The following is a 27,876-nucleotide window of genomic DNA, read 5'->3' as shown; positions in this document are numbered from 1 at the left end:
AGATTTGTCAAATAGCCCGTGCATGGCATGGTTGACAGGATAGCTAACGGCTCGGTGAGGGAACCAGGGTGGACACTTTTATCGGCCTCAAACAGAAGCTAAACAGCCAGAATAAGGATTAGCTCCGTGTCTCCTTCCCCATCGAGCAGCTGTCCTCACTCCGCCTGCGCACATTTTCCCCACATTTGTCATTGCTCGGTTAGCTAAACTACTTACCATTGGTCGCTGAAAATGGCGGATGCACCACCGGAGAAGAGCCTGGACGATTTCTTTGCCAAGCGGGATAAAAAGAAGAAGAAAGAGAAAGGAAAGGGCAAGGAGTCCACCACCGGGCCCGCGTCGGTTGTGATGAAGATGAAGAAGAAGGAGAAGGAGAAATCGTCCAAAAGCGATAATCAGGACGCGCAGATTGAGAAGGTAACAGGCGCTGCTCCCCGGTAACTTCCCCCCCCTCGGCGGCGTCTTTTCCTCCTCCACGCACCGGTGTCGTGTCAAAATTTGTATCCTCGTCACAATCTCTCCCCCCATCGTACATTTAGCCTCCTCGCTTTTCTCTCTAACATACCTCCAAGTTGCGATGGGAAACCGCGGACATATGCTTTAACATGAGGGTGCCGGGTGCTAGCTAAGAAGCATATGGTTTCCCCTGGCACACTTTCTGACTGGTAACTAAATCTAGCATAACCCGTATTTATAGCCTTTCATACTCCCTTATCTTTATGTGAGCGGGCTGATTAAGTCGACCCGTGACGTTATATTGTATTTAAGCGGTTAATTTTAGTACCATGATCACACCGGCCTTGTGTTTGCATGGAGAAGCTGTCATCCCCCTATTTTGAGTCGTGGCTTTCCAGCTAGGCCGAGCCGCCATTTGTCACAAGTTTTTTTTTTTTTTTTTTTCCTTCCCTCTTCTTACCGGGGTAACACCCATTCAAAAGCTAAACGACGGAATACATTTACAGTATATTAATCGATGGGTTAACCACTTTCTCCTACCAGTGTGTTACACGGACCAATGCTGTTATAACCCGTGTAGCCATTTCTTGGGAAGAACTGGCCCGAGTGCAGATGTTTTTCACCGAGGAGCCTTATTACCCTGCAGAAATGGCACTGGAGCCGGTAGGATACGGTTAATGTGGAGGTATTGTGATGTACTTGTTGTATTAATGGCACCATTTGCCTAGGAGGACGAGGAATGGAAAGAGTTTGAGCAGAAAGAAGTGGACTACAGTGGGCTGAGGCTGCAAGCATTACAGATAAGGTGAGAGTGAACATCTATTTGGTTTTCATGAGGAATTTTCTCTGCATCACTTTAGGTCAGTAAGAGCCAATGGTCCCTCTGACTCATCCTTCAACGTAAAAAAAAAAAAAAAAAAGTATGGCTGAATTGTTTAACTCCCAGCCGCAATAAAGACAATTTGGAAGTGTTGCACTCCCAACACATTGGTTCTATGTTTTTTCCACTGTGCAGTGTCTCATAAATGATGTAATGGTAGCCTATAATTATCAATTTTCAATATTTCTCTAGTATTTGAATATATCACAATACAGAATGTTATCTGAAAATATGTATAAACCTAATTCAAGTGACAAACTGTTTAGTTGTCTCAACTTAAAACTGTCATTCTCACCATCCTAATTTTATTTTATAGTTTCTGTTTGTAATAGTTGTGCTAAATGCAAATAATATGAAATCTATATTTGGGTTTAACCCCTTGGTTCTTAAGCAAAGGTGCATTGACACTGCACCTTTGTGATTTAGAGAAGTGGTATGAATGCAGACAAATCAGCTGAAAGACACAGATGGAGACAAATTGGAAAAGAAATCTCCTGGTACCTTGGATTGAGGTGAACATGTCGAGTCTGCTCTGGTTACTGAATAAATGGATACAGTCATAAGGAAAGCAGCAGGGGGAGATCGAGTTTAGAAATCCATCTTTTGAGTCTAATTTCTGCTAAGCCGCACACTACTTAGCTGATTAACCCTGAAGGCCAGTTATGATGTAACCCTCCAACATGTGCCGCCTCAATTTTGCTGCTGCTCCTCCTCCTGACTGGATCGGTGCATCTCATCATGTCTTCGTCTCTCTTCAACTGTCGGTCTGCTTGTTTTGCAGTGACGAGAAAGAGGAGGAGGATTATGAGAAAGAGGAGGTCGGTGAGGATGGAGAGATCATTCTGGTCAGCGGAGACAAAGTGTCGGGACCCTGGAACAAATCTGGAGCGGCTCCCCCTCCTCCTCCTCCTGTGGGTGAGTAGACCAACCTCTGCCTCCATCCATCCAAGTTCTGTCCAACAGATGCTCTCAAAATTAACAAGAGTTTTAGAAATGGATAAAATATTTCTGTTCCGTACCCTGTGACACTTAAAATTGCAGTATATAACCTTTAATGAGGTGGTAAAATGACCTAATTGAGGGTTACATACTGCAATTTCTGATAAACGGACATCAAGATCGGTCCATGAAAGCTCGTCTCTTTGTCTAATTGATATCATTATCTGTGTTCAGAGGAAGTAGAGGTGCCTGAGCAGAAGCCTTCTGGCGTATATCGCCCTCCAGGGGCTCGGCTGACCACTACCAAACGAGGTCCCACCCAGGGGCCTCCAGAGATCTACAACGATGCCCAGTTCCCCTCTTTACTGGCCACAGCTAAGCATGTGGAGACACGCAAGTAAGTGGAGTTCAAGTATGGTATAATGGCTAGTTGGAGTCTGCAACCAAGTTATTTTTGTTGCCAGTCTCCTTAATAAAGTAATTAATTAGACTAGGGATGTCACGATTATAGATTTTCTTTGTTCCATTATTGTCAGAGAAATAATCACGGTGTTATGATTATCACGATTATTATGCATTAATTAATTTCACAACATATGAATGTGTAAAATCAAATTCAGTAAAAATATAATTACATTACTAATTATTTACACTAAATATTCTACTATTAATATATAACCAAGTATTAATCCTCCACGGGACATGTTTTAAATATTCAAATCATTATTAGTCACCTATACCAAATGTTTAATGTCTTTTTTTTTTATCACAAATGAGACACTAACATTTAAATTCCTATCACATGTATGTTACATTAGGTAAATGGACCAGTATTTCTAACATTTACCTTAACTTTTGTGCACATCTTCCTCTGTGTTTGCAACATAATCTTTTTTGGAAAGTGATGGTATTTAAGAATCTTTACAATTAATTAATTTTGGTTTAATACCTCTATTAATTGTGAAAACAAGTAATCGTGACACCCCTACATTTGATTAATTCTGCAATAAATAATATATCAAGAAATAAATGTCAAAAAGGAAAAGTTTATTAATGGTATAAAAGGCTCCAGTTTGTGTCTGATGAACTGAGCAGATTTAACACTAATGTACTCGTCTGTCTCTTAGGGACAGAGAAATGGAGAAGACCTTTGAGGTTGTGAAACACAGGAACCGTGGTAGAGAGGAGACCGGTGGTGCTTCTATGCAGCACTTGCAGCTTGACAACCAGTACGCCATCCTGGGGGACAAGTAGAGCCGCTCCCCTCCGTCCCCTGGCCCCTCCAGCACGATCGTGCCCAGCCCCTTGAAGGAAGCTGAACTCCAGCTGTGTGGACTGCAGTCCTGACAGAGCTCACGCTGCCACCATCACCACACTGGTTGTCCACACAAACACACAGCCCTGTTTACACACACACACACACACACACACACACACACACACCGTCATACACAGTAGTACCACTGCAGCACATGCACATATACAGTGACACTCCCTCGTTAAATGGATCACTCATACACTTGACATACATTTGGTTGGCAAACCTGAGGGACTGCAGCTGAAGGGGCTGCCGCAAGAGGGAAAAATTGAAAAGGAATTAGCAAAATACACCCAAACGTACAACACTGCAGCAGCAACAGAAGACAACGTAGTTGTCCTTTGTGGATTGTACTCAGAGCAGCAGTTGTATGGCTCAACTTCTCTCTGGACTTCAACTTGCTTTGATAAAGCCACAGAGGATCGAAGAAGACTTTAGGCAAGATGATTTTACAAACTTCTGTGAAAATATCTATTTTTTTGCAAGATCGCTACAACCCAATTGCACACAGTTATTTTCGGGTGTGTTTTTGAGTTGCGGTTGGGGCTTCGGGAGTGGGGAAACTACCTCAGCAGCATAGCTGGTGGTGACCATGTGGACTGAGCTTTTTTTTTCGCTGTGGTGGTGAACGGGGCAAACACCAACCCCCCCACATACAAGCTGGCCATCAGGCTCTTTGATTTAAAAACTTGAAGCTCTGTTTTTTTTCCTTGATGATGACACTCTGCAAAGATCTATGGACAAGAAGTAATAGGTTGTGGTCCTCATTTAGAATTTCTATATTAAGTGGCCTTACTGATAGAGAGAAACTGCTTTGTCATCTGAGGAGAACTTTGCTTGTTGTCTCCCGGGCTGTTGCCTGCCTCTGGATCTCACCACTTTGTGAAAAAAAGAAAAAAAACACACAAAAGGAAAAAAAATCCCTCTGTTCAAGAATGTAGTGCTGTTGTAGTTTGCCTAATGATTACAACTACTAACCGTCTTTCATATCCACTGTTTGATTTTGCTGCCCTCACCTTCTTTTGGTATCTCTAGACATCGGCAAAAGAGTAATTAAAGCTTGTTCCTAATCTGAACCCATTCTCATGGTAACATGCTTTACTGTGGTTTGACAGCAGTCGTCACAGATGTTACAGTGCCGACGGGAAACCACTTTTAAAGCGTATTTGTTGAGGTTGTTTACCCAGATTGTCGTAAAGTGGTACATGTCACCCACCCCCCCGGTTTTAAGACTGATCTCTTTTATCAAGGCTTCTCCTCCTTGATTATCATACTGTCTCAGCCCTCTCTGCAGCTGTTTAGCAAAGGTAGTTTGTGCATAACTTCATTTCCAGAGAGTTACAGCGACTGCTGGTCTGTAAATACAAACTGTCACCAAAACCAACAAAGTACTATCAACTTCCAAAACAGTGGTACGCCCAGTTAAAATCAAATGGGTTTTTACTACGAGCATAGGTATGTTTAGAAAGGTGAAGAAGAACTGGATTTATGTTCTATGTATCTGTCCTTTCCATAAAAGATGTCAGGGAGTGTTGATCCCTGCTGGGACACTGTGGGTGGACATAGGTAATATTTGTGATGAAAAGAGACGAGCCTAACAAAAAATAAAGTGATCCTTGTGAATTAAGTCTTGTCTGAATCTTTAAAGATACATTTGAATTTCTGAACAGTGTCTTAACCTATCAAATGTGTTTATTTGTAAATTTGATATGTTGGTGCCATCTCTCCCACAATCAATTAAAAATGGACCTCACACCAAACATATGATCAAATAAAGAAACGTATCACACAATGGACTTTACATTTATTTAAAATAGGCTGTAACACCAGCAGAGTAATTAAGTTGTCATGTTGGCAATCAGTTGAGCTCCTCTGGTCTCAGTTTCAGTTTGGTTTTCCTGAAATGATATGATAAGCAACATTTAAAATATCAAATTTAAAATCAAACAGTAGTCTAAATAACTTGGCACAATCTCTCACTCTAATAAATAAATAAATTCAGTATCATTTTCTACACATCATATTTTAAAGTGTGTGTATATATATAATATATTTTTTTGGCTTTTTATGCCTTTATTTGATAGCCATAGTATAGAGAGACAGGAGAGGGGGAATGACATGCAGGAAAGGTCTGCCCGACGCGGGATTCGAACCAGGGACACCTGCGTTGAGGACTGTAGCCTCTACATGGGGCGGCGGCCTTAACCACTGCGCCACGCACCGCCCCACACATCATATTTTAAACACTATTTGTCGTGAGTGCAGAATAGTCTCTTACATTGCTCACATTGTGGCTCACATTTCCAGCTGGAAAACCAGCATCATTTTCAAGTGGGTGCCATTCGCCGAACTGAGGGGAAAGAAGAAATTAGTAATTGTTATAAAAAATTATTATTATAAAAATTAATACATTTTTTTTGTTGATCGATTGATCGACCAATCGTTGCAGCACTATTCTGCCACCAGATATCCACATCCTCCTGTGTTTGCTCTCGCCGACCACAAGGTGTCACTGTTGCTCACAGAGCAGTGAGCCGTGCAGCGCTGAGCCGCTCTGGTAGCCTACATGAGGCTTCAGCTGAAGCTGAAATTAGCAACATAAATGACCCACTTACTGTAAAATAAACTAACCAAGAAGAAACGGTTATAATGCTGAAGAGGACGATACAGGTAAGGCTGATAACAGGGAGCTGAATGTGGACCTAATCTTGATGCCAGCTAACCTGCTAATAGTCCTGTCAAAATTGTGCAATCAGGTTAATTCTAAAAACTATGAGGCCTACTTCTACAACTATTAATTACTCATCAACCCTAAATTTGTCGGGATAGATTATTATTCTACTGCATTAAACTAACTGTAGGCTACATCAGCTATTAGCCTTTGTGTTACATGCCAGGACCTTGAACATGGCATGAAAATGTAACCAGCTGCTGGAGATCCAACAGGTAAGATATAACTTCTATTTTTTTTCTATCTGAGGTTCTGATATCACATAAAATCAGACAGTCAGCTGCTATTCTTTTTGATGCTGCTAAAACAATAAACACATACAAATTCAACACCAAAAAAAGAGAGAAAAAACTGGTCAATTGAAAATAGATTCATAAAACAAATTATTATTAAGTATTACTTAACTCATTGAGTGCCGCGCTCCTTTCCAAAGTTTTAGTCAAGTGTACCGGCAATTTAGACCATTTTTGACTTTTTATTTAGAGCCATAGTGTATTCTATATTATTGCCACCAACACATACTGTAGCTCAATTGAAAGGTTTACCTTAATGCTTCAAATGACCACAAACCGTTTGTTTCTACGTGCCTCCGTTCCTGAGAAAACTCAAGCTAAACATGGCTGGGTTTCACCAAAATCCCTCCTTTTTTTCTAGAAAAGGAGATAGAGCGTCTTTTATGAAAGGTGCGCTGTTTGTGTCTGTCGCTCTTCTGACACTCGCATTTCTGGATCAAAGGGCTCGTATAAGATAAATATATACAACAATGGTTGTTCTATTCACAAAACCACCATCGGGGGCGGGGGGGGCGCCACTAAACAACAATAACACAGACGCACCGTGCCGTGTCACAGCTTCTCGCCGCGGAGCGTGAGGGTCAGTCGGCCACCGCGGCTCGCGAATACCGGTCCCGCCGGTGGTCGCGGTCCTGCTGTGGTTCGGGTCGGTGATGCCGGTCTGCTTTGGCCCAGAGACCATCAGATTTTACCGCGGGAGGACTTTGGGGAGGACACGGTGTTGCTCGAGGTGAAGACCGGGCGGGACTGTCGGCTGAGAGCTTCCTGGTTCAGCTCCCAGCTGCTGCAGCAGCGCGGGTGAGAGCCTGCATCTGCATGCAGAACTCCGTTTGCAGAAGCCGAGTTATGATAAAAACTTCCAGATCATGAGCTGTCATGTGACTTTGATCGTCATCTATTTCAGTTCTCCTCGTCGTAGAGTCCCCAAATTTACATATAATGTGTATTAAAGTGTCTATTTTCATAATATAAAAAAAAAGCAAAAAACGAAAAATGTCGTTTTCGGCACTCAACGCATGGGAACGAAAAACGAGAAATTACGTGGTTTGGCAGACATATTACGAGAAGCTATTTGGAATAGATATCTAACAAATTGCATAAAGGTTTACATTAAATTTGCTCAAATGTCACAGTTATATTCCATATTTTGGAGCTAATGCAGAATCAGAATTATCTTATTTTTTAGGATGATTCAAATAAAATTACTCTCACATAAAATCACTTTTGCCTGCTGCTGCCACTTCTTTATATCTTTTTTTTCTTCTTGTTTTTACACCTGGTGGGTCAGTGTTGTCAGTCCGCGCCGCTCCTTCAGTCCCCTGAAATTGAAATATACAGCAATTAATATGAAATGAATTACCATCCCAAAGCAGTTATATAACATTTCTGCAGAACGTCCTTTTTGTTTGTTTTATTTCTGCAGTGTCACTGACTTGTCAGTCTTGGAAAAACAAAAAGTACTCTAATTTCTTCATTTATGTCAGTTGTTAAAAAAAAAATACTAATATATTCTGCTTTCTGCTATATTCTGCCTGAGACCTGGCTTTACATAACACAAATGAAACAAGAGGCAAAGTGCAGTAGTAATTCAACACTTCAGAAACAGAGTAATATCAGAGAATCTCATGTAAAATCCACAGGGTAATGGCAATGTTAAGTATTTTAAATTAATTAAAGTTGTTTCCTGTAGTAAATCTTATGGAGACATCTGGAGAATCCTCAGTTTAAAGAATGTCTTTTTTTCTCCTTTTTGATAATGTTGGACAACAAAAGCAAGTCTGTGGCTCAAAGAAGGAAACCACATCAAGCTTTAGATGCTCACTATCCTTTCTGGCTTTAGTTTATTTAGGTTAAATGAATAAAGCAATATTCCTTCTCATTGTTGTGTTAGATCCAAGAGGTTTATTCAAAACAACCAAATGAGGAAATGAAAATGTTCACACATTAGTTTTGATCAAAATGTTTAATTTTAAGAAGTAGTAGCAGAGTGATTTCATTGCATGGTGGTTCTTCATCCTGGTGGTGGTAGTTCTCCATGAGGACCTCAGATGTGTTGGTATCAGCTGATACGAGACCTCTGATGTGAGGTCCTTCACTGTTTTGTAATTTCCTGGAGAATAAAAGATTTGCAGTTATTTGCATGTACACACACACACACACACACACACACACACACACACACACACACACACAGTGAACAATATGAGGAGCACTATTTGCTTGGTTTTCAGATTAGATACTATTTGAGTCGTGTCCCTTTATCTTGTTGTCCTTGAGTTTTGAACAGTCTCTCACCTGTTCTTCCGAGCCTGTCGTATTTTTGTTGGCCTCTACAGTACCATTCAACTGAAGAGGAAAAAAAGAGTCACATTAATGTGATATCATGTGATGTAAGTACATTAAAAACTGACACCTTTACATCGTGAGTTTGTGTCCAAGTGATAAGGCTGCTATGTTTTTTTTCTCCTGCCTACCCAGAAAAAGTAATCATTGCCTCTGGTTTCCCAGTTTTTATTGGTGCCTGAAATAGAGAGGTATTTAACTTGAATAGAATAGAAAAGACATTCCCAGTGACATAATGTGTGTTTGCTTGTTCCTGTATGGTCATCATCAACTCCAGACTTCAAACAAAGTAGCAAAAAAAATCAAAAGTTTAATAGTGTTGTACTCTAGGCCTTTACTTTGTTTATGATTCTTAGAAAACACGAATACAAATAAAATGTGCTTTCAGTCCTGTTTAATGCTTTAATCTTAGAAACCAAACCACAAAGTCTTGTATCGATAGAATCAGTATTATATCAGTCACGGCGCCTCAGCAAACTGGTTGATGTTTGATGCTGTTAGCATGAGTATTCATCCTAAAACATGTATGCATTACACCAAATGAGGGACTAATTTAAATCTCCTTTGTCTTGCATATTAAAAAACAAGGTAATTTGTAATGTGATTTGCAATAATGTCGTTGTTTTTTCCCGCCAATCTGCCAGACTTTACATGCTAAGTTGTGTCAAAACGAAGTAGGAAAAGTAAAATTCTGAGAATAATCAAACAGCTGCAAAGACTGAAGCATTTTATTTATCAGGTTAAGGCATAATGTAGTGACTTGTAGTGAGTGGCAGTAAAACAAACAAACACACACACACACACACACACACACACACACACACACACACACACACACACACACACACACACACACACACACACACACACACACACACACACACACACACATAAACAACACAGTCTACTCACCACCGATGAATTGGTCGTTGTCTTTGGAAATCCTTGTGTGTTATTCAAGGGAACAGTTCCATGTGTATAGGTCACCATCTTGAAATGGAAAGTTATTAGTTGACCTCAGTTCAAAGACAGACAATTTGTCAAGTCATACATAGACACAGAATTTCAAAATAAAGCAACAAAATGATTAAATAGTAAAACCCGTTTAAAGAAGCAGCTGAAGTGTGATTCATAATGTGGGCCTCTGCTTATTTATCGTTTGAGAAAAAGTACTGACATAACCTTTATTTCTTGTTTACTTATATTTGATGTTAAAGTCAGTCTCTCTTGCTGCCACGTACCGCTTGGTGTGCCTGTTGTTCAGCCTGATTCGCGCCCCTTTCAGGCCGCTGAAATTCAAACACATAACTTTAATTAAAGAGGACACAACATTAGGTGTTTGCATGATGTCTCAATATGTTTGAGTGAGAGACATTTTGAATATGATTAGGAATCCGTGACTACAGTAGGTTTTGTTGCAATCTTTCTATTTTTCAGGAGGTGGATTGTGTTGAGTTTAATGTTTTGATTGTACCCTAATATTAAAGTTCAACTAGGTTTTACCATTTTGTTGACTGAATTGGCATTAGCAATTAGAATTCTTAATTAATTAATCAAAGATAGTTGCAATCAATCTTTAGTCTTACCGTATTAGCTGCTGCTGCATATAAGAGCCCAGTCAAACAGAGCAGTACGAGTCCTTTCATCTTGAAAACAAATTTGCCTCCTACCAGCACATACACTCAACTTTACAGTGTTGCTGTCGGGAGCTGAAGTGTGTTGAGTTTTATGTGTGGGCTGCAGCCTAAATATCAAAGTCCAGTTTGTTTTTTATCTTCTTTTTTTTTTGGTTGTTGATTTTGATTATCTTTTTCTGACAGGACATTGACATCAGATTTGTTGACGAGAAGAGAAGCTGGCAGACACTATAGATAGAGGATACTCTTCATACTACAGGAACCCAGATCCAGTGGGCTTCACAATGTACTGCAGGTGATTATTTGCAGTACTATGTGAAGCACTTTTCAAAACTAAGTAGTTCATAAGACATAACAAGAGTTGAATTTAAAAACTATACTGTATATACTATACTACATAAAAAACAACTTTTGAATTGAAACACTTGAACACCTGTGACACTTAAAGCAGAAGTAAGCGATCCGATCGTTTTGGCTAACTTCTTGTCAGCCGATGGAGTTAGCAGTCCCCGCCCTCGTCCCTACGTCACCACATTCACGTGCATCTCTTGGCTGCACACACAGAGAGGACTGCCCCTTTATGCCGTTCTCTCTCCTCATTGGATAAAGGTTGTAGGATACAAGGAAAGTTTTCTCCTCTGCTTACAGCAGAGCAGAGTGACTGACAGACCCGTGTTTCAGACCAAACACTATGTAAGTGATTGCTGTCGGAAGATAGAACTATTTAAGACTTATATTAACACAAATATTCCGCTTACTTCTGCTTTAAAGTTACAGTATAGAACCCTTAATGAGGTGGTAAAATGACCTCATTGAGGGTTACATACTGCAATTTCTGATAAACGGACATCAAGATCGGTCCATGAAAGCTAGTCTCTTTGTCTAATTGATATGGTTATCTGTGTGTTCAGAGGAAGTAGAGGTGCCTGAGCAGAAGCCTTCTGGCGTATATCGCCCTCCAGGGGCTCGGCTGACCACTACCAAACGAGGTCCCACCCAGGGGCCTCCAGAGATCTACAGCGATGCCCAGTTCCCCTCTTTACTGGCCACGGCTAAGCATGTGGAGACACGCAAGTAAGTGGAGTTCAAGTATGGTATAATGGGTAGTTGGAGTCTGCAACCGAGTTATTTTTGTTGCCAGTCTCTTTAATAAAGTAATTCATTTGATTAATTGTGCAATAAATAAAATGTCAAGAATAGGGATGTCACGATTACAAATTTTCTTGGTACAGTTATTGTCAGAGAAATAATCACGGTGTTACGATTATCACGATTATTATGCATTAATTAATTTCACAACACTATGAATGTGTAAAATCAAATATAGTCAAAACATAATTACATTACTCATTGTTTACACAAAATATTTCATGTCTCTATTAATATATGACCAATTACCCATCAAGCGTTTGTAATATTGCAGTCATAAATTGTCATCTATTCCAAATGTTTACATTCATTTTAGTCGTTTGTTTTATTTTTTAAAATACAAATGACACACTAACATTTAAATTCCTACCAATTCAATGTTACGTTAGTTAAGTGGACCAGTATCTGAGCATTCACCTTTACTTTGGCGCACATCTGCCGATTGTTGTGTTGTCTGCGTGTGTTCTTATTTCTTCAATAACGACACCGTATATTGTAGTTCTCTGAACGTTTACTGTCTCAGGTAAAGATGGCACGTTACAGGCGCACATGTCCGGCTGGCCGATAACCCGGAACTACCCAGCATTCAACATGTCTGTGAGGTCATAGTATCAACAAAATACAGTCACACCACATCCCCCTTTCTTTAGGCTTTGAACTTACCCTTACATTCACTTCAGTTTAACCTTAGCTCAGGCTTCAATACAAATCAATAAACATTCTTTGTATAACACCAAAACAGTACTTTCAGTTCCTGCTATCAATGTCACCATATTTCACATAACACAATAACAGTTGGATCTCAACAAGTCTAGTAAACCTGTAAATAAACTGTATTAACATTGGTCAATTTCCACATCTCCATAAACCATAATAAAACATAATAACTAGACTGTTTCCTCAAATACACACTTGTTATCTCCTTTTTTTTTGTTTTACCTTACTTGTCTTGTCTTTTTTCTCTTTTTTTTTTTTTCTTTTTTTTTTCTCACAGAGTATCTTTACAAGTCAAGCCTGTGTGGCTTCTTTACTTCTCTGCCTGACCTCGTTCTCATGATGCCAGCTGCATCCTGAAGTTTAGCTGGTGACACAGTCTCTGAAAAAGTCTTTTGAGGAGTCTCACTCTGAGACTCAGATGCTGGCATGGGCACCAAATGCAGTCTGTTCCTCCTGAGTTCTCCTTGTGGTCCCCTGACCAGGTAGGACCGTGGTGAATGATGTTTAGATATCACAGTCCCTTCTGCTTTTGCGTCTGAGATCCACACATAATCTCCCGGTGAGAGCTCTGGGAGATCTCTTGCTCTGTGTCTGTGATTGAAGTGTCTAGCCCCCTTTTCTCTTTGCTCCCTCTCCTTGTGTTGGACAGCTTGAAGGTCTGGGAGAGCTGGCTGTAAAGTCTCTGGGAAGGTGGGCAGAGGGGTGCGAAGGCGACGTCCCATGAGCAGCTGGGCTGGGCTGTAGCCGTTGCTCAGAGGCGTGGCCCTGTAGGCCAGTAAAGCACGGTAGGGATCACGAGCTTTCTTGAGCAGGTTTTTGATAGTCTGGACTGCACGCTCTGCTTCCCCGTTGCTTTGGGGAAACTTGGGGCTGCTGGTTACATGGACAAACCCGTAGTCTGATGCAAACGCTTTCATTGCAGCTCCCGAAAACTGTGGGCCATTGTCACTCACAAAAATCTCTGGGATACCGTGTCTGGCGAACATTGATTTCAGGTGAACGATGACATCTGCTGACCTGGTTGGGCTGAGCTGAGCTATTTCAACAAAACGAGAATAATAATCTACCACTAACAGAAACGTGCTGTCTCTTAGGGAGAACAGGTCAGCACCGATTCTTTGCCAAGGCCTGTCTGGTAATTTGTTAGGCATCAAAGGCTCTTTTGCATTAATCCTCTCTTTGCAGCATTCTCTACACCTAAGGACTAGCTCTCTTATCTGACCACTAAGTCCAGGCCACCACACTGTCTGGCCAGCACGGTCCCTGCACTTTACCACACCCTGATGACCCTCGTGAATTTTCTCGAGTACATCATTTCTCATGTTAGCTGGTATAACTAACCGTGTGCCGTACAGAAGAAGTCCATTGTGTACACTTAAAACTGCTCTCTCGTGCCAGTAGTGTCTGATTGGTGCTGGCAATTGGCTCTTGTCAGGCCAACCTTCCAGACAGTATTTCATTACTTTAGCACAAACACTGTCTGCACACAGCTGCTCGCGCAGCTCAGTCATGTAGTTGTCGCTCGCTGGTAGGCCCTCAATGACACAGTCAATGTAGATGTTAGTATCCTCCATCAGGCCTATGTCAGCCTGTGTGGCACTATTTGTGAGGGGTGAACGTGACAACGTGTCAGCTGCTGTGAGGCTCTTACCCGGTGTGTGTGAGATGGTGTATGAGTATCTCATCAGGCGCATCCTGAACCTCTGTATCCGAGGCGGCAGCGAGTCGAGAGCCCGCCCACCTAGTAAGCTCACCAGAGGTTTGTGGTCCGTTTCTAGCTCGAAATGGAGACCAAGGATGAAGTCATTGAACCTCTCGCAGGCCCAAGTCAGAGCTAGCGCTTCTTTTTCCAGCTGGGCGTATCGCTGCTCTGTCACCGTCAGTGACCGTGAGGCGTAGGCGACAGGTGCCCACGTCTCTCCAGCCTTTTGTAGCATCACCGCCCCCAACCCATAGGATGAGGCGTCAGCAGATATTCTCAGAGGTTTGTTAGGGTCATACAGCTGGAGAACAGGTGATGTCAGCAGCTCCTGTTTAAGTCCATTAAATGTCTTTTGCTGCTCTGGACCCCAGTACCACTGATTCTTTTTTGACAGGAGGTCTCTTAGCGGTTTGTCCTTTTCCGCCAGGTTAGGTATGAACTTCCCTAACTGATTCACCATACCGAGGAAACTCCTGACCTCGGTTGTGTTCGTCGGCTCTTTCAGCTCCTGCACGGCTCTTGTTTTGTCAGGATCAGGTTTTAGTCCGTCAGCTGAGACGATGTAGCCGAGAAACTTCACCTCTTTCTTTCCAAACTCGCACTTTTTCAGGTTGAGCGTGACTCCTGCTTTCTCTGCCCGCTGCAGGACTGCATGCACCCTCTCATCGTGCTGCTCCTTCGTGGTCCCCCAAATGAGGAGGTCATCCATGTGACAGACAACCCCTTCAAGGCCTGCCGTCACTTCAGTCACCATCATATTCTGGAAGTGCTCCGGTGCGGAGGAAATGCCGAAGGGCAAGCGGTTGAAGTGGTAACGCCCAAATGGCGTTATGAAGGTGGTGAGGAGCGCTGATTCTTTGGCCAAAGGAATCTGCCAGAATCCCATGTTAGCGTCTAATCTGGTAAAAAGCTGTGCATCAGTAAGCATGCCAAGAGTCTGGTCAACTGAGGGAAGAATAAATTTTTCTCTGCACACTGAGTCATTTAGGGGTGTCATGTCCACACATATTCGGACCTCTTCCTTGTCCTTCTTTGGGGCTACGACCATGCCGCAGCACCAGTCCGTGGGCTGTTCTACTCGACTGATGACCCCTAGACTCTCCATCCTATCTAACTCTGTTCTCACTTTACCCATTAGAGGTATTGGCACTCGTCGTGGCACCTTGAGTGAGAATGGTTTAGCATCAGGCTTGAGTTTTATAGTGTAGGGCTTCTGAACCCGGCCAAGACCATCACAGAGTTTTGGGTAAGCAATTTTCACTGTGTCTAGGTCTATGCTTATACTGTCTAGCCTAGCCACAAGCTTGAGCCGCAGTGAAGCTGCTCTGCTCAACAGTGCTACCTGTAGATCCTTCACTACAAATAACTTCTCTGTGGTGTCTCTCTCCTTGTATGAGAGTGTCTCTGTAGTAACCCCTGTGACATCTAGTTTTGTACCCCCTGGGCCATAGAGTGGTTTCTGAACTCTGTCTAACTTTCTGTCTTTGTGGATGATGCCTTCTAGCACATGCTCAGGGATAGCTGATACGTCGGCTTCCGGTATCTATCTTAAAGGTTACTTTTCTGCCTTTCACATTGATGTCGGCCATCCATGGACCCTCACTGTCCTCAGAAGTCATTGTTCCTAGAAACAGTCCATCATGCAGTTCTCCAGTGTCCTCAGCTACTGCATTGACTGAGCTGGCAGATCTGCACACCCTCCCATAATGACCACGTTTTCCACAGTTGTGGCATTCCACACTTTTAGCTGGACATTGTGATGCAGGGTGAGAAGGTGATTTGCCACATTTATTACATGACTTGAATCCCCCCGTCTGAATGGGTTTCTTGAACGGCTTCTGTTGCCTCTGTGGCAGTTCTTTGAATTTGCTTCCGAGTTGTTTACTCTTTTTGAAGTGCATTGCATCTATAGCTGCTTTACTGGAATTTGCCTCCCCTCTCAGGTCTGATTGCTGGCGTCTAATTTCTTCTGACTGCCTAGCCATGGTGATAGCTTTGGTGAGGGTGAGGTTTTTATCCAGCTGCATTTTCTCTGACAATGCTGCATCTTGGAGGCCAACAACTAGCCTGTCTCTCAAGAGTTCATCATGCAGTTGTCCATACTCACAGTTTTCTGACAGTGCATAAAGTGCTGTGATGAATGAGTCCACCGGCTCCCCTGGCTGCTGCACTCTCTTGTTGAACCTGGCTCGTTCATATATGACGTTCTTTTTAGGGATGAAGTAGCTGTCAAATCCCTGCTTGACAGTCTCGTATTGCTTACGCTGCTCACTGGTTAAATCCAACCCCCGTAGCACGTCGTCAGCCTCATCTCCCATGCAGTAAACTAGCGTGTTTACTTGGTTAGCGTCGGATGATTCATTCAAATTACTTGCCAGTCTGAAGCGCTCAAATCTCCGTATCCACTTCTCCCACTCATGGGGCTTGGAGAAGTCGAAGGAGTCCGGAGGTTTTATGGTGAACGTAGCTGTTGGGCCGGCCTGTTGCGGTGCGTCTGCCATCTCTGCGCTATCGTCCGCCGCGGTCCCGGCGTCGTCTTGCCCGGTCAAGTCCCCCGCGGTCTCGACGTCGCCGACCTCCGCCGCTAGCCTTGCGTTAGCCGTGTTAGCCGCCAAGCTAGTTCGCGCCTAGCTCCGTGAGGCTCGCCGTGACTACCGCCGCACTGTGGACCGAGGCAGCTCCGCTTCTGACACCATGTTGTGTTGTCTGCGTGTGTTCTTATTTCTTCAATAACGACACCGTATATTGTAGTTCTCTGAACGTTTACTGTCTCAGGTAAAGATGGCACGTTACAGGCGCACATGTCCGGCTGGCCGATAACCCGGAACTACCCAGCATTCAACATGTCTGTGAGGTCATAGTATCAACAAAATACAGTCACACCACACCGATATGGTTCTGACAGAATCTTTTTTGGGAAGTGACGGTATTTAGGAATCTTTTAATCTTTAATTAATTGTGACGTTTCATACCACGATTAATTGTGAAAAAAAAAGTAATCGTGACATCCCTAGTCAAGAAATATCCGAGGTGTTGATTGCATCTGGAACTTAAAATGTAAAGTTTATTAATCGTATAAAAGGCTCCAGTTTGTGTCTGATGAACTGAGCAGATTTAACACTAATGTACTCGTCTGTCTCTTAGGGACAGAGAAATGGAGAAGACCTTTGAGGTTGTGAAACACAGGAACCGTGGTAGAGAGGAGACCGGTGGTGCTTCTATGCAGCACTTGCAGCTTGACAACCAGTACGCCATCCTGGGGGACAAGTAGAGCCGCTCCCCTCCGTCCCCTGGCCCCTCCAGCACGATCGTGCCCAGCCCCTTGAAGGAAGCTGAACTCCAGCTGTGTGGACTGCAGTCCTGACAGAGCTCACGCTGCCACCATCACCACACTGGTTGTCCACACAAACACACAGCCCTGTTTACACACACACACACACACCGTCATACACAGTAGTACCACTGCAGCACATGCACATATACAGTGACACTCCCTCGTTAAATGGATCACTCATACACTTGACATACATTTGGTTGGCAAACCTGAGGGACTGCAGCCAGGGCCGTTGCTAGGAATTCTGGGCCCCCTGAAAGAATACTAAAGTGGGCCCCTGCCCCCTCACTTTTCCACTTTTTTTTTCTTAGACTACGTACATATGATCATTTTTTATTTAGCCTACTTTGTGTTGATGCTAATGCAGCATTACTATAAGTATTAGTCAAGGTCTTATGCAGAATAATTCAGTCATACAAAGAGGTTTTTGTGGTCATTGGTTGGGTCCATTGTTATGCCCCTCCGGGCCAACGAAGTTCTGGGGCGTAACATACAACACTGCAGCAGCAACAGAAGACAACGTAGTTGTCCTTTGTGGATTGTACTCAGAGCAGCAGTTGTATGGCTCAACTTCTCTTTTAAGACTGATCTCTTTTATCAAGGCTTCTCCTCCTTGATTATCATACTGTCTCAGCCCTCTCTGCAGCTGTTTAGCAAAGGTAGTTTGTGCATAACTTCATTTCCAGAGAGTTACAGCGACTGCTGGTCTGTAAATACAAACTGTCACCAAACCAACAAAGTACTATCAACTTCCAAAACAGTGGTACGCCCAGTTAAAATCAAATGGGTTTTTACTACAAGCATAGGTATGTTTAGAAAGGTGAAGAAGAACTGGATTTATGTTCTATGTATCTGTCCTTTCCATAAAAGATGTCAGGGAGTGTTGATCCCTGCTGGGACACTGTGGGTGGACATAGGTAATATTTGTGATGAAAAGAGACGAGCCTAACAAAAAATAAAGTGATCCTTGTAAATTAAAGCAGAAGTAAGCGACCCGGTCATTTTCGCTAATGCTGCGTTCCAGGTAGGCTTTTGAAATCGTAAATTACAGCTTCAAGTCACAACTTACGACTTTGTAGCGTTCCAGGCAACCCACTCGTGTGTTTCCGACCTGTTTTACCTGTGAAAGTCACTATAACGGCCACTCGTAACTTCCGACCCGTGAACTCGTACCAGATCAAACTGATACAACTTCACAGGTCGGAGTTACGAGTTTCCTTGAACGCACCATAACAGTCCACGTCCCTACGTCGCCACATTCACGGCGTCCCTTGGCTGCACACACAGCCCTGCATGCCGTTCTCTCTCCTCATTGGATAAAAACTGTAGGATACGATAAATGTTTTCTCCTCGACTCAGAGCAGAGCAGAGTGACTGACAGACCCGTGTTTCGGTTCAAACACTCTATGTAAGTGATTGCTGTCGGAAGATATAACTATTTAAGACTTATATTAACACAAATATATCACTTACTTCTGCTTTAAGTCTTGTCTGAATCTTTAAAGATACATTTGTCTTAACCTATCAAATGTGTTTATTTGAAAACTTGATATGTTGGTGCCATCTCTCCCACAATCACTTACTTTATTCAGATCTAATTTTGTCCGAATAGGTGTTGGACTTGGGGAGGGGGGCAAATAATAAAGAAACATATCACACAATGGACTTTACATTTATTTAAAATAGGCTGTAACACCAGCAGAGTAATTAAGTTGTCATGTTGGCAATTAGTTGAGGTCCTCTGGTCTCAGTTTCTGTTTGGTTTTCCTGAAATGATATGATAAGCAACATTTAAAATATCAAATTTTAAATCAAACAGTAGTCTAAGTAACTTGGCACACAATCTCTCACTCTAATAAATAAATAAATTCAGTATCATTTTCTACTTGCATCATATTTTAAACACTCTTTGTGGTGAGTGCAGAATAGTTTCTTACATTGCTCACATTGTGGCTCACATTTCCAGCTGGAAAACCAGCATCATTTTCAAGTGGGTGCCATTCGCCGAACTGAGGGGAAAGAAGAAATTAGTAATTGTTATAAAAAAAATATTATTATAAAAATTAATACAGAATCTTTTTTTGTTGATCGATTGATCGACCAATCGTTGCAGCACTATTCTGCCACCAGATATCCACATCCTCCTGTGTTTGCTCTCGCCGACCACAAGGTGTCACTGTTGCTCACAGAGCAGTGAGCCGTGCAGCGCTGAGCCGCTCTGGTAGCCTACATGAGGCTTCAGCTGAAGCTGAGATTAGCAACATAAATTACCCACTTACTGTAAACTTACGCTTCCGTCAGTCTGCCCCAGGGCAGCTGTGGCTACACACGTAGCTTACCACCACCGGTGTGAATGTGGTATGAATGAATAGTGGTTTCTGTAAAGCGCTTTGGGTATCGTGAAAAGCGCTATATAAATGTAAATTATTATTATTATTATTATTATTATTATTATTATTATTATTATTATTATTATTATTATTATTATTATTATTATTATTATTATTATTATTATTAATAATAAAATAATCTAACCAAGAAGAAACTGTTATAATGCTGAAGAGGACGATACAGGTAAGGCTGATAACAGGGAGCTGAATGTGGAGCTAATCTTGATGCCAGCTAACCTGCTAATATCAATTAGTCCTGTCAAAATTGTGCAATCAGGTTAATTCTAAAAACTATGAGGCCTACTTCTACAACTATTAATTACTCATCAACCCTAAATTTGTCGGGATAGATTATTATTCTACTGCATTAAACTAACTGTAGGCTACATCAGCTATTAGCCTAATAGCCTTTGTGTTACATGCCAGGACCTTGAACATGGCATGAAAATGTAACCAGCTGCTGGAGATCCAACAGGTAAGATATAACTTCTAGTTTTTTCTATCTGAGGTTCTGATATCACATAAAATCAGACAGTCAGCTGCTATTCTTTTTGATGCTGCTAAAACAAACACATACAAATTCAACACCAAAAAAAGAGAGAAAAAACTTTTTGTTTTTTTACACCTACCGGGTTAGTGTTGTCAGTCCGCGCCGCTCCTTCAGTCCCCTGAAATTGAAATATACAGCAATTAATATGAAATGAATTACAATCCCAAAGCAGTTATATAACAGTTCTGCAGAATGTCCTTTTTGTTTGTTTTATTTCTGCAGTGTCACTGACTTGTCAGTCTTGGAAAAACAAAAAGTAGCCTACTCTAATTTCTTCATTTATGTGAGTTGTTAGATTTTACCAGTTACCTGTTGAGTTATAGTTTTAAAATGTTGAAAGTGCAACACACAAAATACTAATATATTCTGCTTTTGCCTCAGACCTGGCTTTACATAACATAAATGAAACAAGAGGCAAAGTGCGGTAGTAATTCAACACTTCAGAAACAGAGTAATCAGAGAATCTCATATAGGGTAATGGCAATGTTAAGTATTTTAAATTAATTAAAGTAGTTTCCTGTAGTAAATCTTACCGTGGCTGCAAGAATCAGTCCCAGGACTCCCACCAGACAGAGCAGTGTTAACCCTCTCATCATGAATAGCCTACAAATGAGGCCCCGATGCTTTTACAGTCGTTTTATGCTTTCATAGTAGGTGGAGTCTGTTACACTTTTGTGCTCTGAGTTGTTGACTTGAATTTAATATCAAAGTCCTTATTTCTAGATTTGTTGACAAAAGTTACATTGTTTACTCTCACAATCCTGAACAAGTGCTTTGCTTTTATTAAATTTTTTACATTTTGCCACTGGAGGGAAAATATATATTAATCCCAATCAAAAACAGTGTAATTAAAGATCTTTATAATATTTTCTGAATGACTAATTCTGTCTAGATAAATAGTGAGGGGTTTATCATAATTTCAGTCGAATTTCCTTAGAGCAAAACATAAATCTTATGGAGACATCTGGAGAATCCTCAGTTTAAAGAATGTATTTTTTTTCTCCTTTTTGATAATTTTGGACAACAAAAGCAAGTCTGTACTCAAAGAAGGAAACCACATCAAGCTTTAGATGCTCACTATCCTTTCTGGTTTTAGTTTATTTAGGTTGAATGAAGAAAGCAATATTCCTGCTCTCTTCCTTCTCATTGTTGTGTTAGATCCAAGATGTTTATACAAAACACGCACGCACGCACGCACGCACGCACGCGCGCACACACACACACACACACACACACACACACACACACACACACACACACACACACACACACACACACATATATACTGTCTGTATATGTATATATATAAAACCAAATGAGTTAATGAAAATGTTCACACATTAGTTTTGATCAAAATGTTTAATTTTAAGAAGTAGTAGCAGAGTGATTTCATTGCATGGTGGTTCTTCATCCTGGTGGTGGTAGTTCTCCATGAGGACCTCAGATGTGTTGGTATCAGCTGATACGAGACCTGTGATGTGAGTCCTTCACTGTTTTGTAATTTCCTGGAGAATAAAAGATTTGCAGCTATTTGCATGTACACACAACAATATTATGAGGAGCACTATTTGCTTGGTTTTCAGATTAGATCTATTTGAGTTGCAGAATAGAAAATTAGTCGTGTCCCTTTATCTTGTTGTCCTTGAGTTTTGAACAGTCTCTCACCTGTTCTTCCGAGCCTGTCGTATTTTTGTTGGCCTCTACAGTACCATTCAACTGAAGAGGAAAAAAAGAGTCACATTAATGTGATATCATGTGATGTAAGTACATTAAAAACTGACACCTTTACATCGTGAGTTTGTGTCCAAGTTATTAGGCTGCTATGTTTTTTTTCTTCTCCTGCCTACCCAGAAAAAGTAATCATTGCCTCTGGTTTCCCAGTTTTTATTGGTGCCTGAAATATGCTAAATTGTGTTAAAATTAAGTAGGAAAAGTACAATTCAGAGAATAATCAAACAGCTGCAAAGAGTAAAGCATTTTATTTATCAGGTTAAGGCATACACACACACACACACACACACACACACACACACACACACACACACACACACACACACACACACACACACACACACACGAACAACACAGTCTACTCACCACCGATGAATTGGTCGTTGTCTTTGGAAATCCTTGTGTGTTATTCAAGGGAACAGTTCCATGTGTAAAGGTCCTCATCTTGAAATGGAAAGTTATTAGTTGACCTCAGTTCAAAGACAGACAATTTGTCAAGTCATACATAGACACAGAATTTCAAAATAAAGCAACAAAATGATTAAATAGTAAAACCCGTTTAAAGAAGCAGCTGAAGTGTGATTCATAATGTGGGCCTCTGCTTATTTATCGATTGAGAAAAAGTACTGACATAACCTTTATTTCTTGTTTACTTATATTTGATGTTAAAGTCAGTCTCTCTTGCTGCCACGTACCGCTTGATGTGCCTGTTCAGCCTGATTCGCGCCCCTTTCAGGCCTCTGAAATTCAAACAAACAAGCACTTTAATTAAAGAGGACACAACATGATGTCTCAATATGTTTGAGTGACAGACATTTTGAATATGATTAGGAATCTGTGACTACAGTAGGTTTTGTTGCAATCTTTCTATTTTTGTATGATTTTCTGTATCTTTTTTTTTTCTTTTCAATCTTTCGATATATTTTGCTGTTTTTTTTTTATTTGATCAGTGTTTGACAAACCGTATCATGTATTGTACTGTCTCTCTGTGTGTGTAACATGAACTTTGACATGTATTTCAAGCTGCGCTCTTTCCCTAGAGTCATGGCCTATCTCCCATGTGCAGAGATCAGGCAGTGTTGTCCATCTCTGCTCTGATTTGTTCAGTTTGAGCCTCAATCACCTATGTGAGGAAGTTCTGTTTATAAATCCTGTTCAGTTTTGGGATGGTGACAACAATCCTTGCAGATTGCAACAATGCTCTTTTATTTAAATTTCAGGGAACCTCTAGCACAGTGTAGGTCCTTCTTCTTTACACTTGACTGTATCATTGTCAGGAGGTGGATTGTGTTGAGTTTAATGTTTTGATTGTACCCTAATATTAAAGTTCAACTAGGTTTTACCATTTTGTTGACTTGGCAACAAATGAATTGGCATTAGCAATTAGAATTCTTAATTAATTAATCAAAGGTATTTGCAAGATTCTTGCTTTCCAGTTCAATCTTTAGTCTTACCTTATTAGCTGCTGCTGCATATAAGAGCCCAGTCAAACAGAGCAGTACAAGTCCTTTCATCTTGAAAACAAATTTGCCTCCTACCAGCACATACACTCAACTTTATAGTGTTGCTGTCGGGAGCTGAAGGGTGTTGAGTTTTATGTGTGGGCTGCAGCCTAAATATCAAAGTCCAGTTTGATGTTTTATCATTTTTTTGGTTGTTGATTTTGATTATCTTTTTCTGAAAGGACATTGACTTCAGCTTTGTTGACGAAAAGAGAAGCTGGCAGATACCATAGATAGAGGATACTCCTCAGGAACCCAGATCTAGTGGGCTTCACAATGTACTGCAGGTGATTATTTACAGTACTATGTGAAGCACTTTTCAAAAATAAAGTAGTTCATAAGACATATCAAGAGTTGAATTGAAAAACTATATATACTATACTACATAAAAAACAACTTTTGAATTGAAACACTTGAACACCTGTGACACTTAGAATTGCAGTATAGAACCCTTTAATGAGGTGGTAAAATGACCTCATTGAGGGTTACATACTACAATTTCTGATAAACGGACATCAAGATCGGTCCATGAAAGCTAGTCTCTTTGTCTAATTGATATGGTTATCTGTGTGTTCAGAGGAAGTAGAGGTGCCTGAGCAGAAGCCTGCTGGCGTATATCGCCCTCCAGGGGCTCGGCTGACCACTACCAAACGAGGTCCCACCCAGCGGCCTCCAGAGATCTACAACGATGCCCAGTTCCCCTCTTTACTGGCCACGGCTAAGCATGTGGAGACACGCAAGTAAGTGGAGTTCAAGTAGCCTATGGTATAATGGCTAGTTGGAGTCTGCATCTGCAACCAAGTTATTTTTGTTGCCAGTCTCCTTAATAAAGTAATTAATTTGATTAATTGTGCAATAAATAAAATGTCAAGAATAGGGATGTCACGATTACAAATTTTCTTGGTACAGTTATTGTCAGAGAAATAATCATCACCGTGTTAGGATTATCACGATTATTATGCATTAATTAATTTCACAACACTATGAATGTGTAAAATCAAATATAGTCAAAATATAATTACATTACTCATTGTTTACACAAAATATTTCATGTCTCTATTAATGTATGACCAATTATTACCGATTTTTGATTGGTCTTCTCGTTGACGTCACCGAGAAGCCGAGGATCAGGAGAGGGAGGGGGGACTATCCCCCCGCACGCCGTACGCAGCAGCCGGCAGCGGTAGTGGTAGTAGCTGTGAAACAGGCAAAAAGCTGTTTTATTTCCTGCTGTAGCGCTGTTATTACGTCACTTTATTAAGTTTTAATATTTTTTGATGCGAGAAAGTAACCGTTTCGATCCAAATAACGGCTGTTTAGAAGTTCGCTCTGATGTTTTTCGGAGAGAGTGAAACTCCACCTGTGGAGCAACGACCGGGACATCACAGAGGCAGCAGCCGGTCTGCTGACGTGCTCGGCCGGCCACAACTACGTCGACACCGCGGCGGACAACACGTTCGTTAATTAACTTACCCGCAGGCTTTTAGAGGTTTACCATCGGCTGGTTAACTTCTTTTTAGGATGTAAATGCTTGTCTCATTGATGAAATCTAACAATTGTGGCAGTTTGTTTGAATGAAAAGTGAAGCTTCCTGTGTGTAAGTTAGCCTAACTTACTGGACAGAGGAGTGGTGCTGCCTGGGGGCTCTGTACAGAAATCACCACATTAACGTCAATAAATACATGTTTTACAATGAACCGATCAGCCTGCATTACATTTTATTTATTTATTTATCCACCTTTTTCTGAACGTCAAAAACGTAAGCCGGTTTTGCTCTTCCGGTGGAATTTTATATTTACGTTTCCATGGTTTCAGTAGTCGCGGTAAATGCATGGAATTTTTTTTTTCAATGACAATCTGTAAAACAAGATCGCGTGTTTTTCTCGCGAGAGCAAAATTGGGTACACAAATACGGATAAATAAAGGTGAATGTTGCATATTATTTCTCAAAAATGTGCATTTAAGACCCTTTCAACACCTAAAACCAATATAAACACCAGGTGATGGATCCTTTAAATTCCTACCAATTCAATGTTACGTTAGTTAAGTGGACCAGTATCTGAGCATTCACCTTTACTTTGGCGCACATCTGCCGATATGGTTCTGACAGAATCTTTTTTGGGAAGTGACGGTATTTAGGAATCTTTTAATCTTTAATTAATTGTGGCGTTTAATACCACGATTAATTGTGAAAGTAAGTAATCGTGACATCCCTAGTCAAGAAATATCCGAGGTGTTGATTGCATCTGGAACTTAAAATGTAAAGTTTATTAATCGTATAAAAGGCTCCAGTTTGTGTCTGATGAACTGAGCAGATTTAACAATAATGTACTCGTCTGTCTCTTAGGGACAGAGAAATGGAGAAGACCTTTGAGGTTGTGAAACACAGGAACCGTGGTAGAGAGGAGACCGGTGGTGCTTCTATGCAGCACTTGCAGCTTGACAACCAGTACGCCATCCTGGGGGACAAGTAGAGCCGCTCCCCTCCGTCCCCTGGCCCCTCCAGCACGATCGTGCCCAGCCCCTTGAAGGAAGCTGAACTCCAGCTGTGTGGACTGCAGTCCTGACAGAGCTCACGCTGCCACCATCACCACACTGGTTGTCCACACAAACACACAGCCCTGTTTACACACACACACACACACACACACACACACACACACACACACACACACACACACACACACACACACACACACACACACACACACACACACACACACACACACACACACACACACACACACAGTAGTACCACTGCAGCACATGCACATACAGTGACACTCCCTCGTTAAATGGATCACTCATACACTTGACATACATTTGGTTGGCAAACCTGAGGGACTGCAGCCAGGGCCGTTGCTAGGAATTCTGGGCCCCCTGAAAGAATACTAAAGTGGGCCCCTGCCCCCTCACTTTTCCACTTTTTTTTTCTTAGACTACGTACATATGATCATTTTTTATTTAGCCTACTTTGTGTTGATGCTAATGCAGCATTACTATGAGTATTAGTCAAGGTCTTATGCAGAATAATTCAGTCATACAAAGAGGTTTTTGTGGTCATTGGTTGGGTCCATTGTTATGCCCCTCCGGGCCAACAAAGTTCTGGGGCGTAACATACAACACTGCAGCAGCAACAGAAGACAACGTAGTTGTCCTTTGTGGATTGTACTCAGAGCAGCAGTTGTATGGCTCAACTTCTCTTTTAAGACTGATCTCTTTTATCAAGGCTTCTCCTCCTTGATTATCATACTGTCTCAGCCCTCTCTGCAGCTGTTTAGCAAAGGTAGTTTGTGCATAACTTCATTTCCAGAGAGTTACAGCGACTGCTGGTCTGTAAATACAAACTGTCACCAAAACCAACAAAGTACTATCAACTTCCAAAACAGTGGTACGCCCAGTTAAAATCAAATGGGTTTTTACTACGAGCATAGGTATGTTTAGAAAGGTGAAGAAGAACTGGATTTATGTTCTATGTATCTGTCCTTTCCATAAAAGATGTCAGGGAGTGTTGATCCCTGCTGGGACACTGTGGATGGACATAGGTAATATTTGTGATGAAAAGAGACGAGCCTAACAAAAAATAAAGTGATCCTTGTGAATTAAGTCTTGTCTGAATCTTTAAAGATACATTTGAATTTCTTAACAGTGTCTTAACCTATCAAATGTGTTTATTTGTAAACTTGATATGTTGGTGCCATCTCGCCCACAATCACTTACTTTATTCAGATCTAATTTTGTCCGAGTAGGTGTTGGACTTGGGGAGGGGGGCAAATAATAAAGAAACATATCACACAATGGACTTTACATTTATTTAAAATAGGCTGTAACACCAGCAGAGTAATTAAGTTGTCATGTTGGCAATTAGTTGAGGTCCTCTGGTCTCAGTTTCAGTTTGGTTTTCCTGAAATGATATGATAAGCAACATTTAAAATATCAAATTTAAAATCAAACAGTAGTCTAAATAACTTGGCACAATCTCTCACTCTAATAAATAAATAAATTCAGTATCATTTTCTACACATCATATTTTAAACACTCTTTGTGGTGAGTGCAGAATAGTTTCTTACATTGCTCACATTGTGGCTCACATTTCCAGTTGGAAAACCAGCATCATTTTCAAGTGGGTGCCATTCGCCGAACTGAGGGGAAAGAAGAAATTAGTAATTGTTATAAAAAATTATAAAAATTAATACAGAATCTT

At 41.3% G+C, this 27,876-nt stretch overlaps 2 protein-coding genes and 3 long non-coding RNA genes across 13 annotated transcripts in view; 1 reads left to right on the top strand and 4 right to left on the bottom strand.

Annotated features, from left to right (window-relative positions):
- On the top strand, positions 1-26,303 carry cdv3 (carnitine deficiency-associated gene expressed in ventricle 3). 5 transcript variants are annotated; one of them, XM_083995478.1, is made up of 5 exons: positions 1-417; positions 1,188-1,261; positions 2,118-2,251; positions 24,250-24,412; positions 26,020-26,303. In XM_083995478.1, the coding sequence occupies exons 1-5, from the start codon at positions 232-234 to the stop codon at positions 26,144-26,146; spliced, it is 684 nt and encodes a 227-aa protein (XP_083851604.1). In that variant the 5' UTR covers positions 1-231; the 3' UTR covers positions 26,147-26,303. The 5 variants fall into 5 exon arrangements, with proteins under 5 accessions (XP_083851604.1, XP_083851602.1, XP_083851601.1 ...); XM_083995476.1 differs by having other exon boundaries at positions 1,185-1,261; XM_083995475.1 differs by lacking the exons at positions 24,250-24,412; positions 26,020-26,303 and adding exons at positions 11,509-11,671; positions 17,310-17,717 and having other exon boundaries at positions 1,185-1,261.
- Positions 8,562-27,876, bottom strand: part of LOC311003678 (uncharacterized protein) — a 37,100-nt gene continuing 17,785 nt past the window's right edge. The window contains exons 1-5 of one of the 3 annotated variants that reach the window (XM_083995481.1): positions 23,625-23,781; positions 10,202-10,249; positions 9,873-9,950; positions 8,913-8,963; positions 8,562-8,727 (exon numbers count right to left, since the gene is read on the bottom strand). In XM_083995481.1, the coding sequence (XP_083851607.1) occupies positions 8,710-8,727; positions 8,913-8,963; positions 9,873-9,950; positions 10,202-10,249; positions 23,625-23,684 (255 nt within the window). In that variant the 5' untranslated portion in view covers positions 23,685-23,781 and the 3' untranslated portion in view covers positions 8,562-8,709. Of the gene's footprint in view, positions 8,728-8,912; positions 8,964-9,872; positions 9,951-10,201; positions 10,250-10,546; positions 10,706-23,624; positions 23,782-27,876 lie in introns of those variants that run through there. The other 2 variants (XM_083995482.1, XM_083995480.1) reach the window with 2 other exon arrangements.
- On the bottom strand, positions 19,156-21,098 carry LOC311003679. The gene is made up of 4 exons (XR_014596273.1): positions 20,973-21,098; positions 20,519-20,557; positions 19,437-19,508; positions 19,156-19,266 (listed from the first exon to the last, which is right to left on the bottom strand). It is a non-coding gene; the product is annotated as an uncharacterized lncRNA (long non-coding RNA).
- On the bottom strand, positions 21,784-22,928 carry LOC311003680. The gene is made up of 4 exons (XR_014596274.1): positions 22,866-22,928; positions 22,537-22,614; positions 22,105-22,155; positions 21,784-21,944 (listed from the first exon to the last, which is right to left on the bottom strand). It is a non-coding gene; the product is annotated as an uncharacterized lncRNA (long non-coding RNA).
- LOC311003681 lies at positions 26,279-27,876 on the bottom strand. Of its 3 annotated transcripts, none has more exons than XR_014596276.1 (4): positions 27,743-27,876; positions 26,485-27,576; positions 26,378-26,429; positions 26,279-26,293 (listed from the first exon to the last, which is right to left on the bottom strand). It is a non-coding gene; the product is annotated as an uncharacterized lncRNA (long non-coding RNA). The 3 variants fall into 3 exon arrangements; XR_014596277.1 differs by having other exon boundaries at positions 26,378-27,201; positions 27,393-27,576; positions 27,743-27,875; XR_014596275.1 differs by having other exon boundaries at positions 26,378-27,576.

Source organism: Trachurus trachurus (assembly GCF_905171665.1).
Source record: "Trachurus trachurus genome assembly, chromosome: 20".
Taxonomy (NCBI): Eukaryota; Metazoa; Chordata; class Actinopteri; order Carangiformes; family Carangidae; genus Trachurus; species Trachurus trachurus.
Note: the sequence above shows the minus strand (reverse complement) of the source record. Positions and strands in the feature narration are given on the sequence as shown.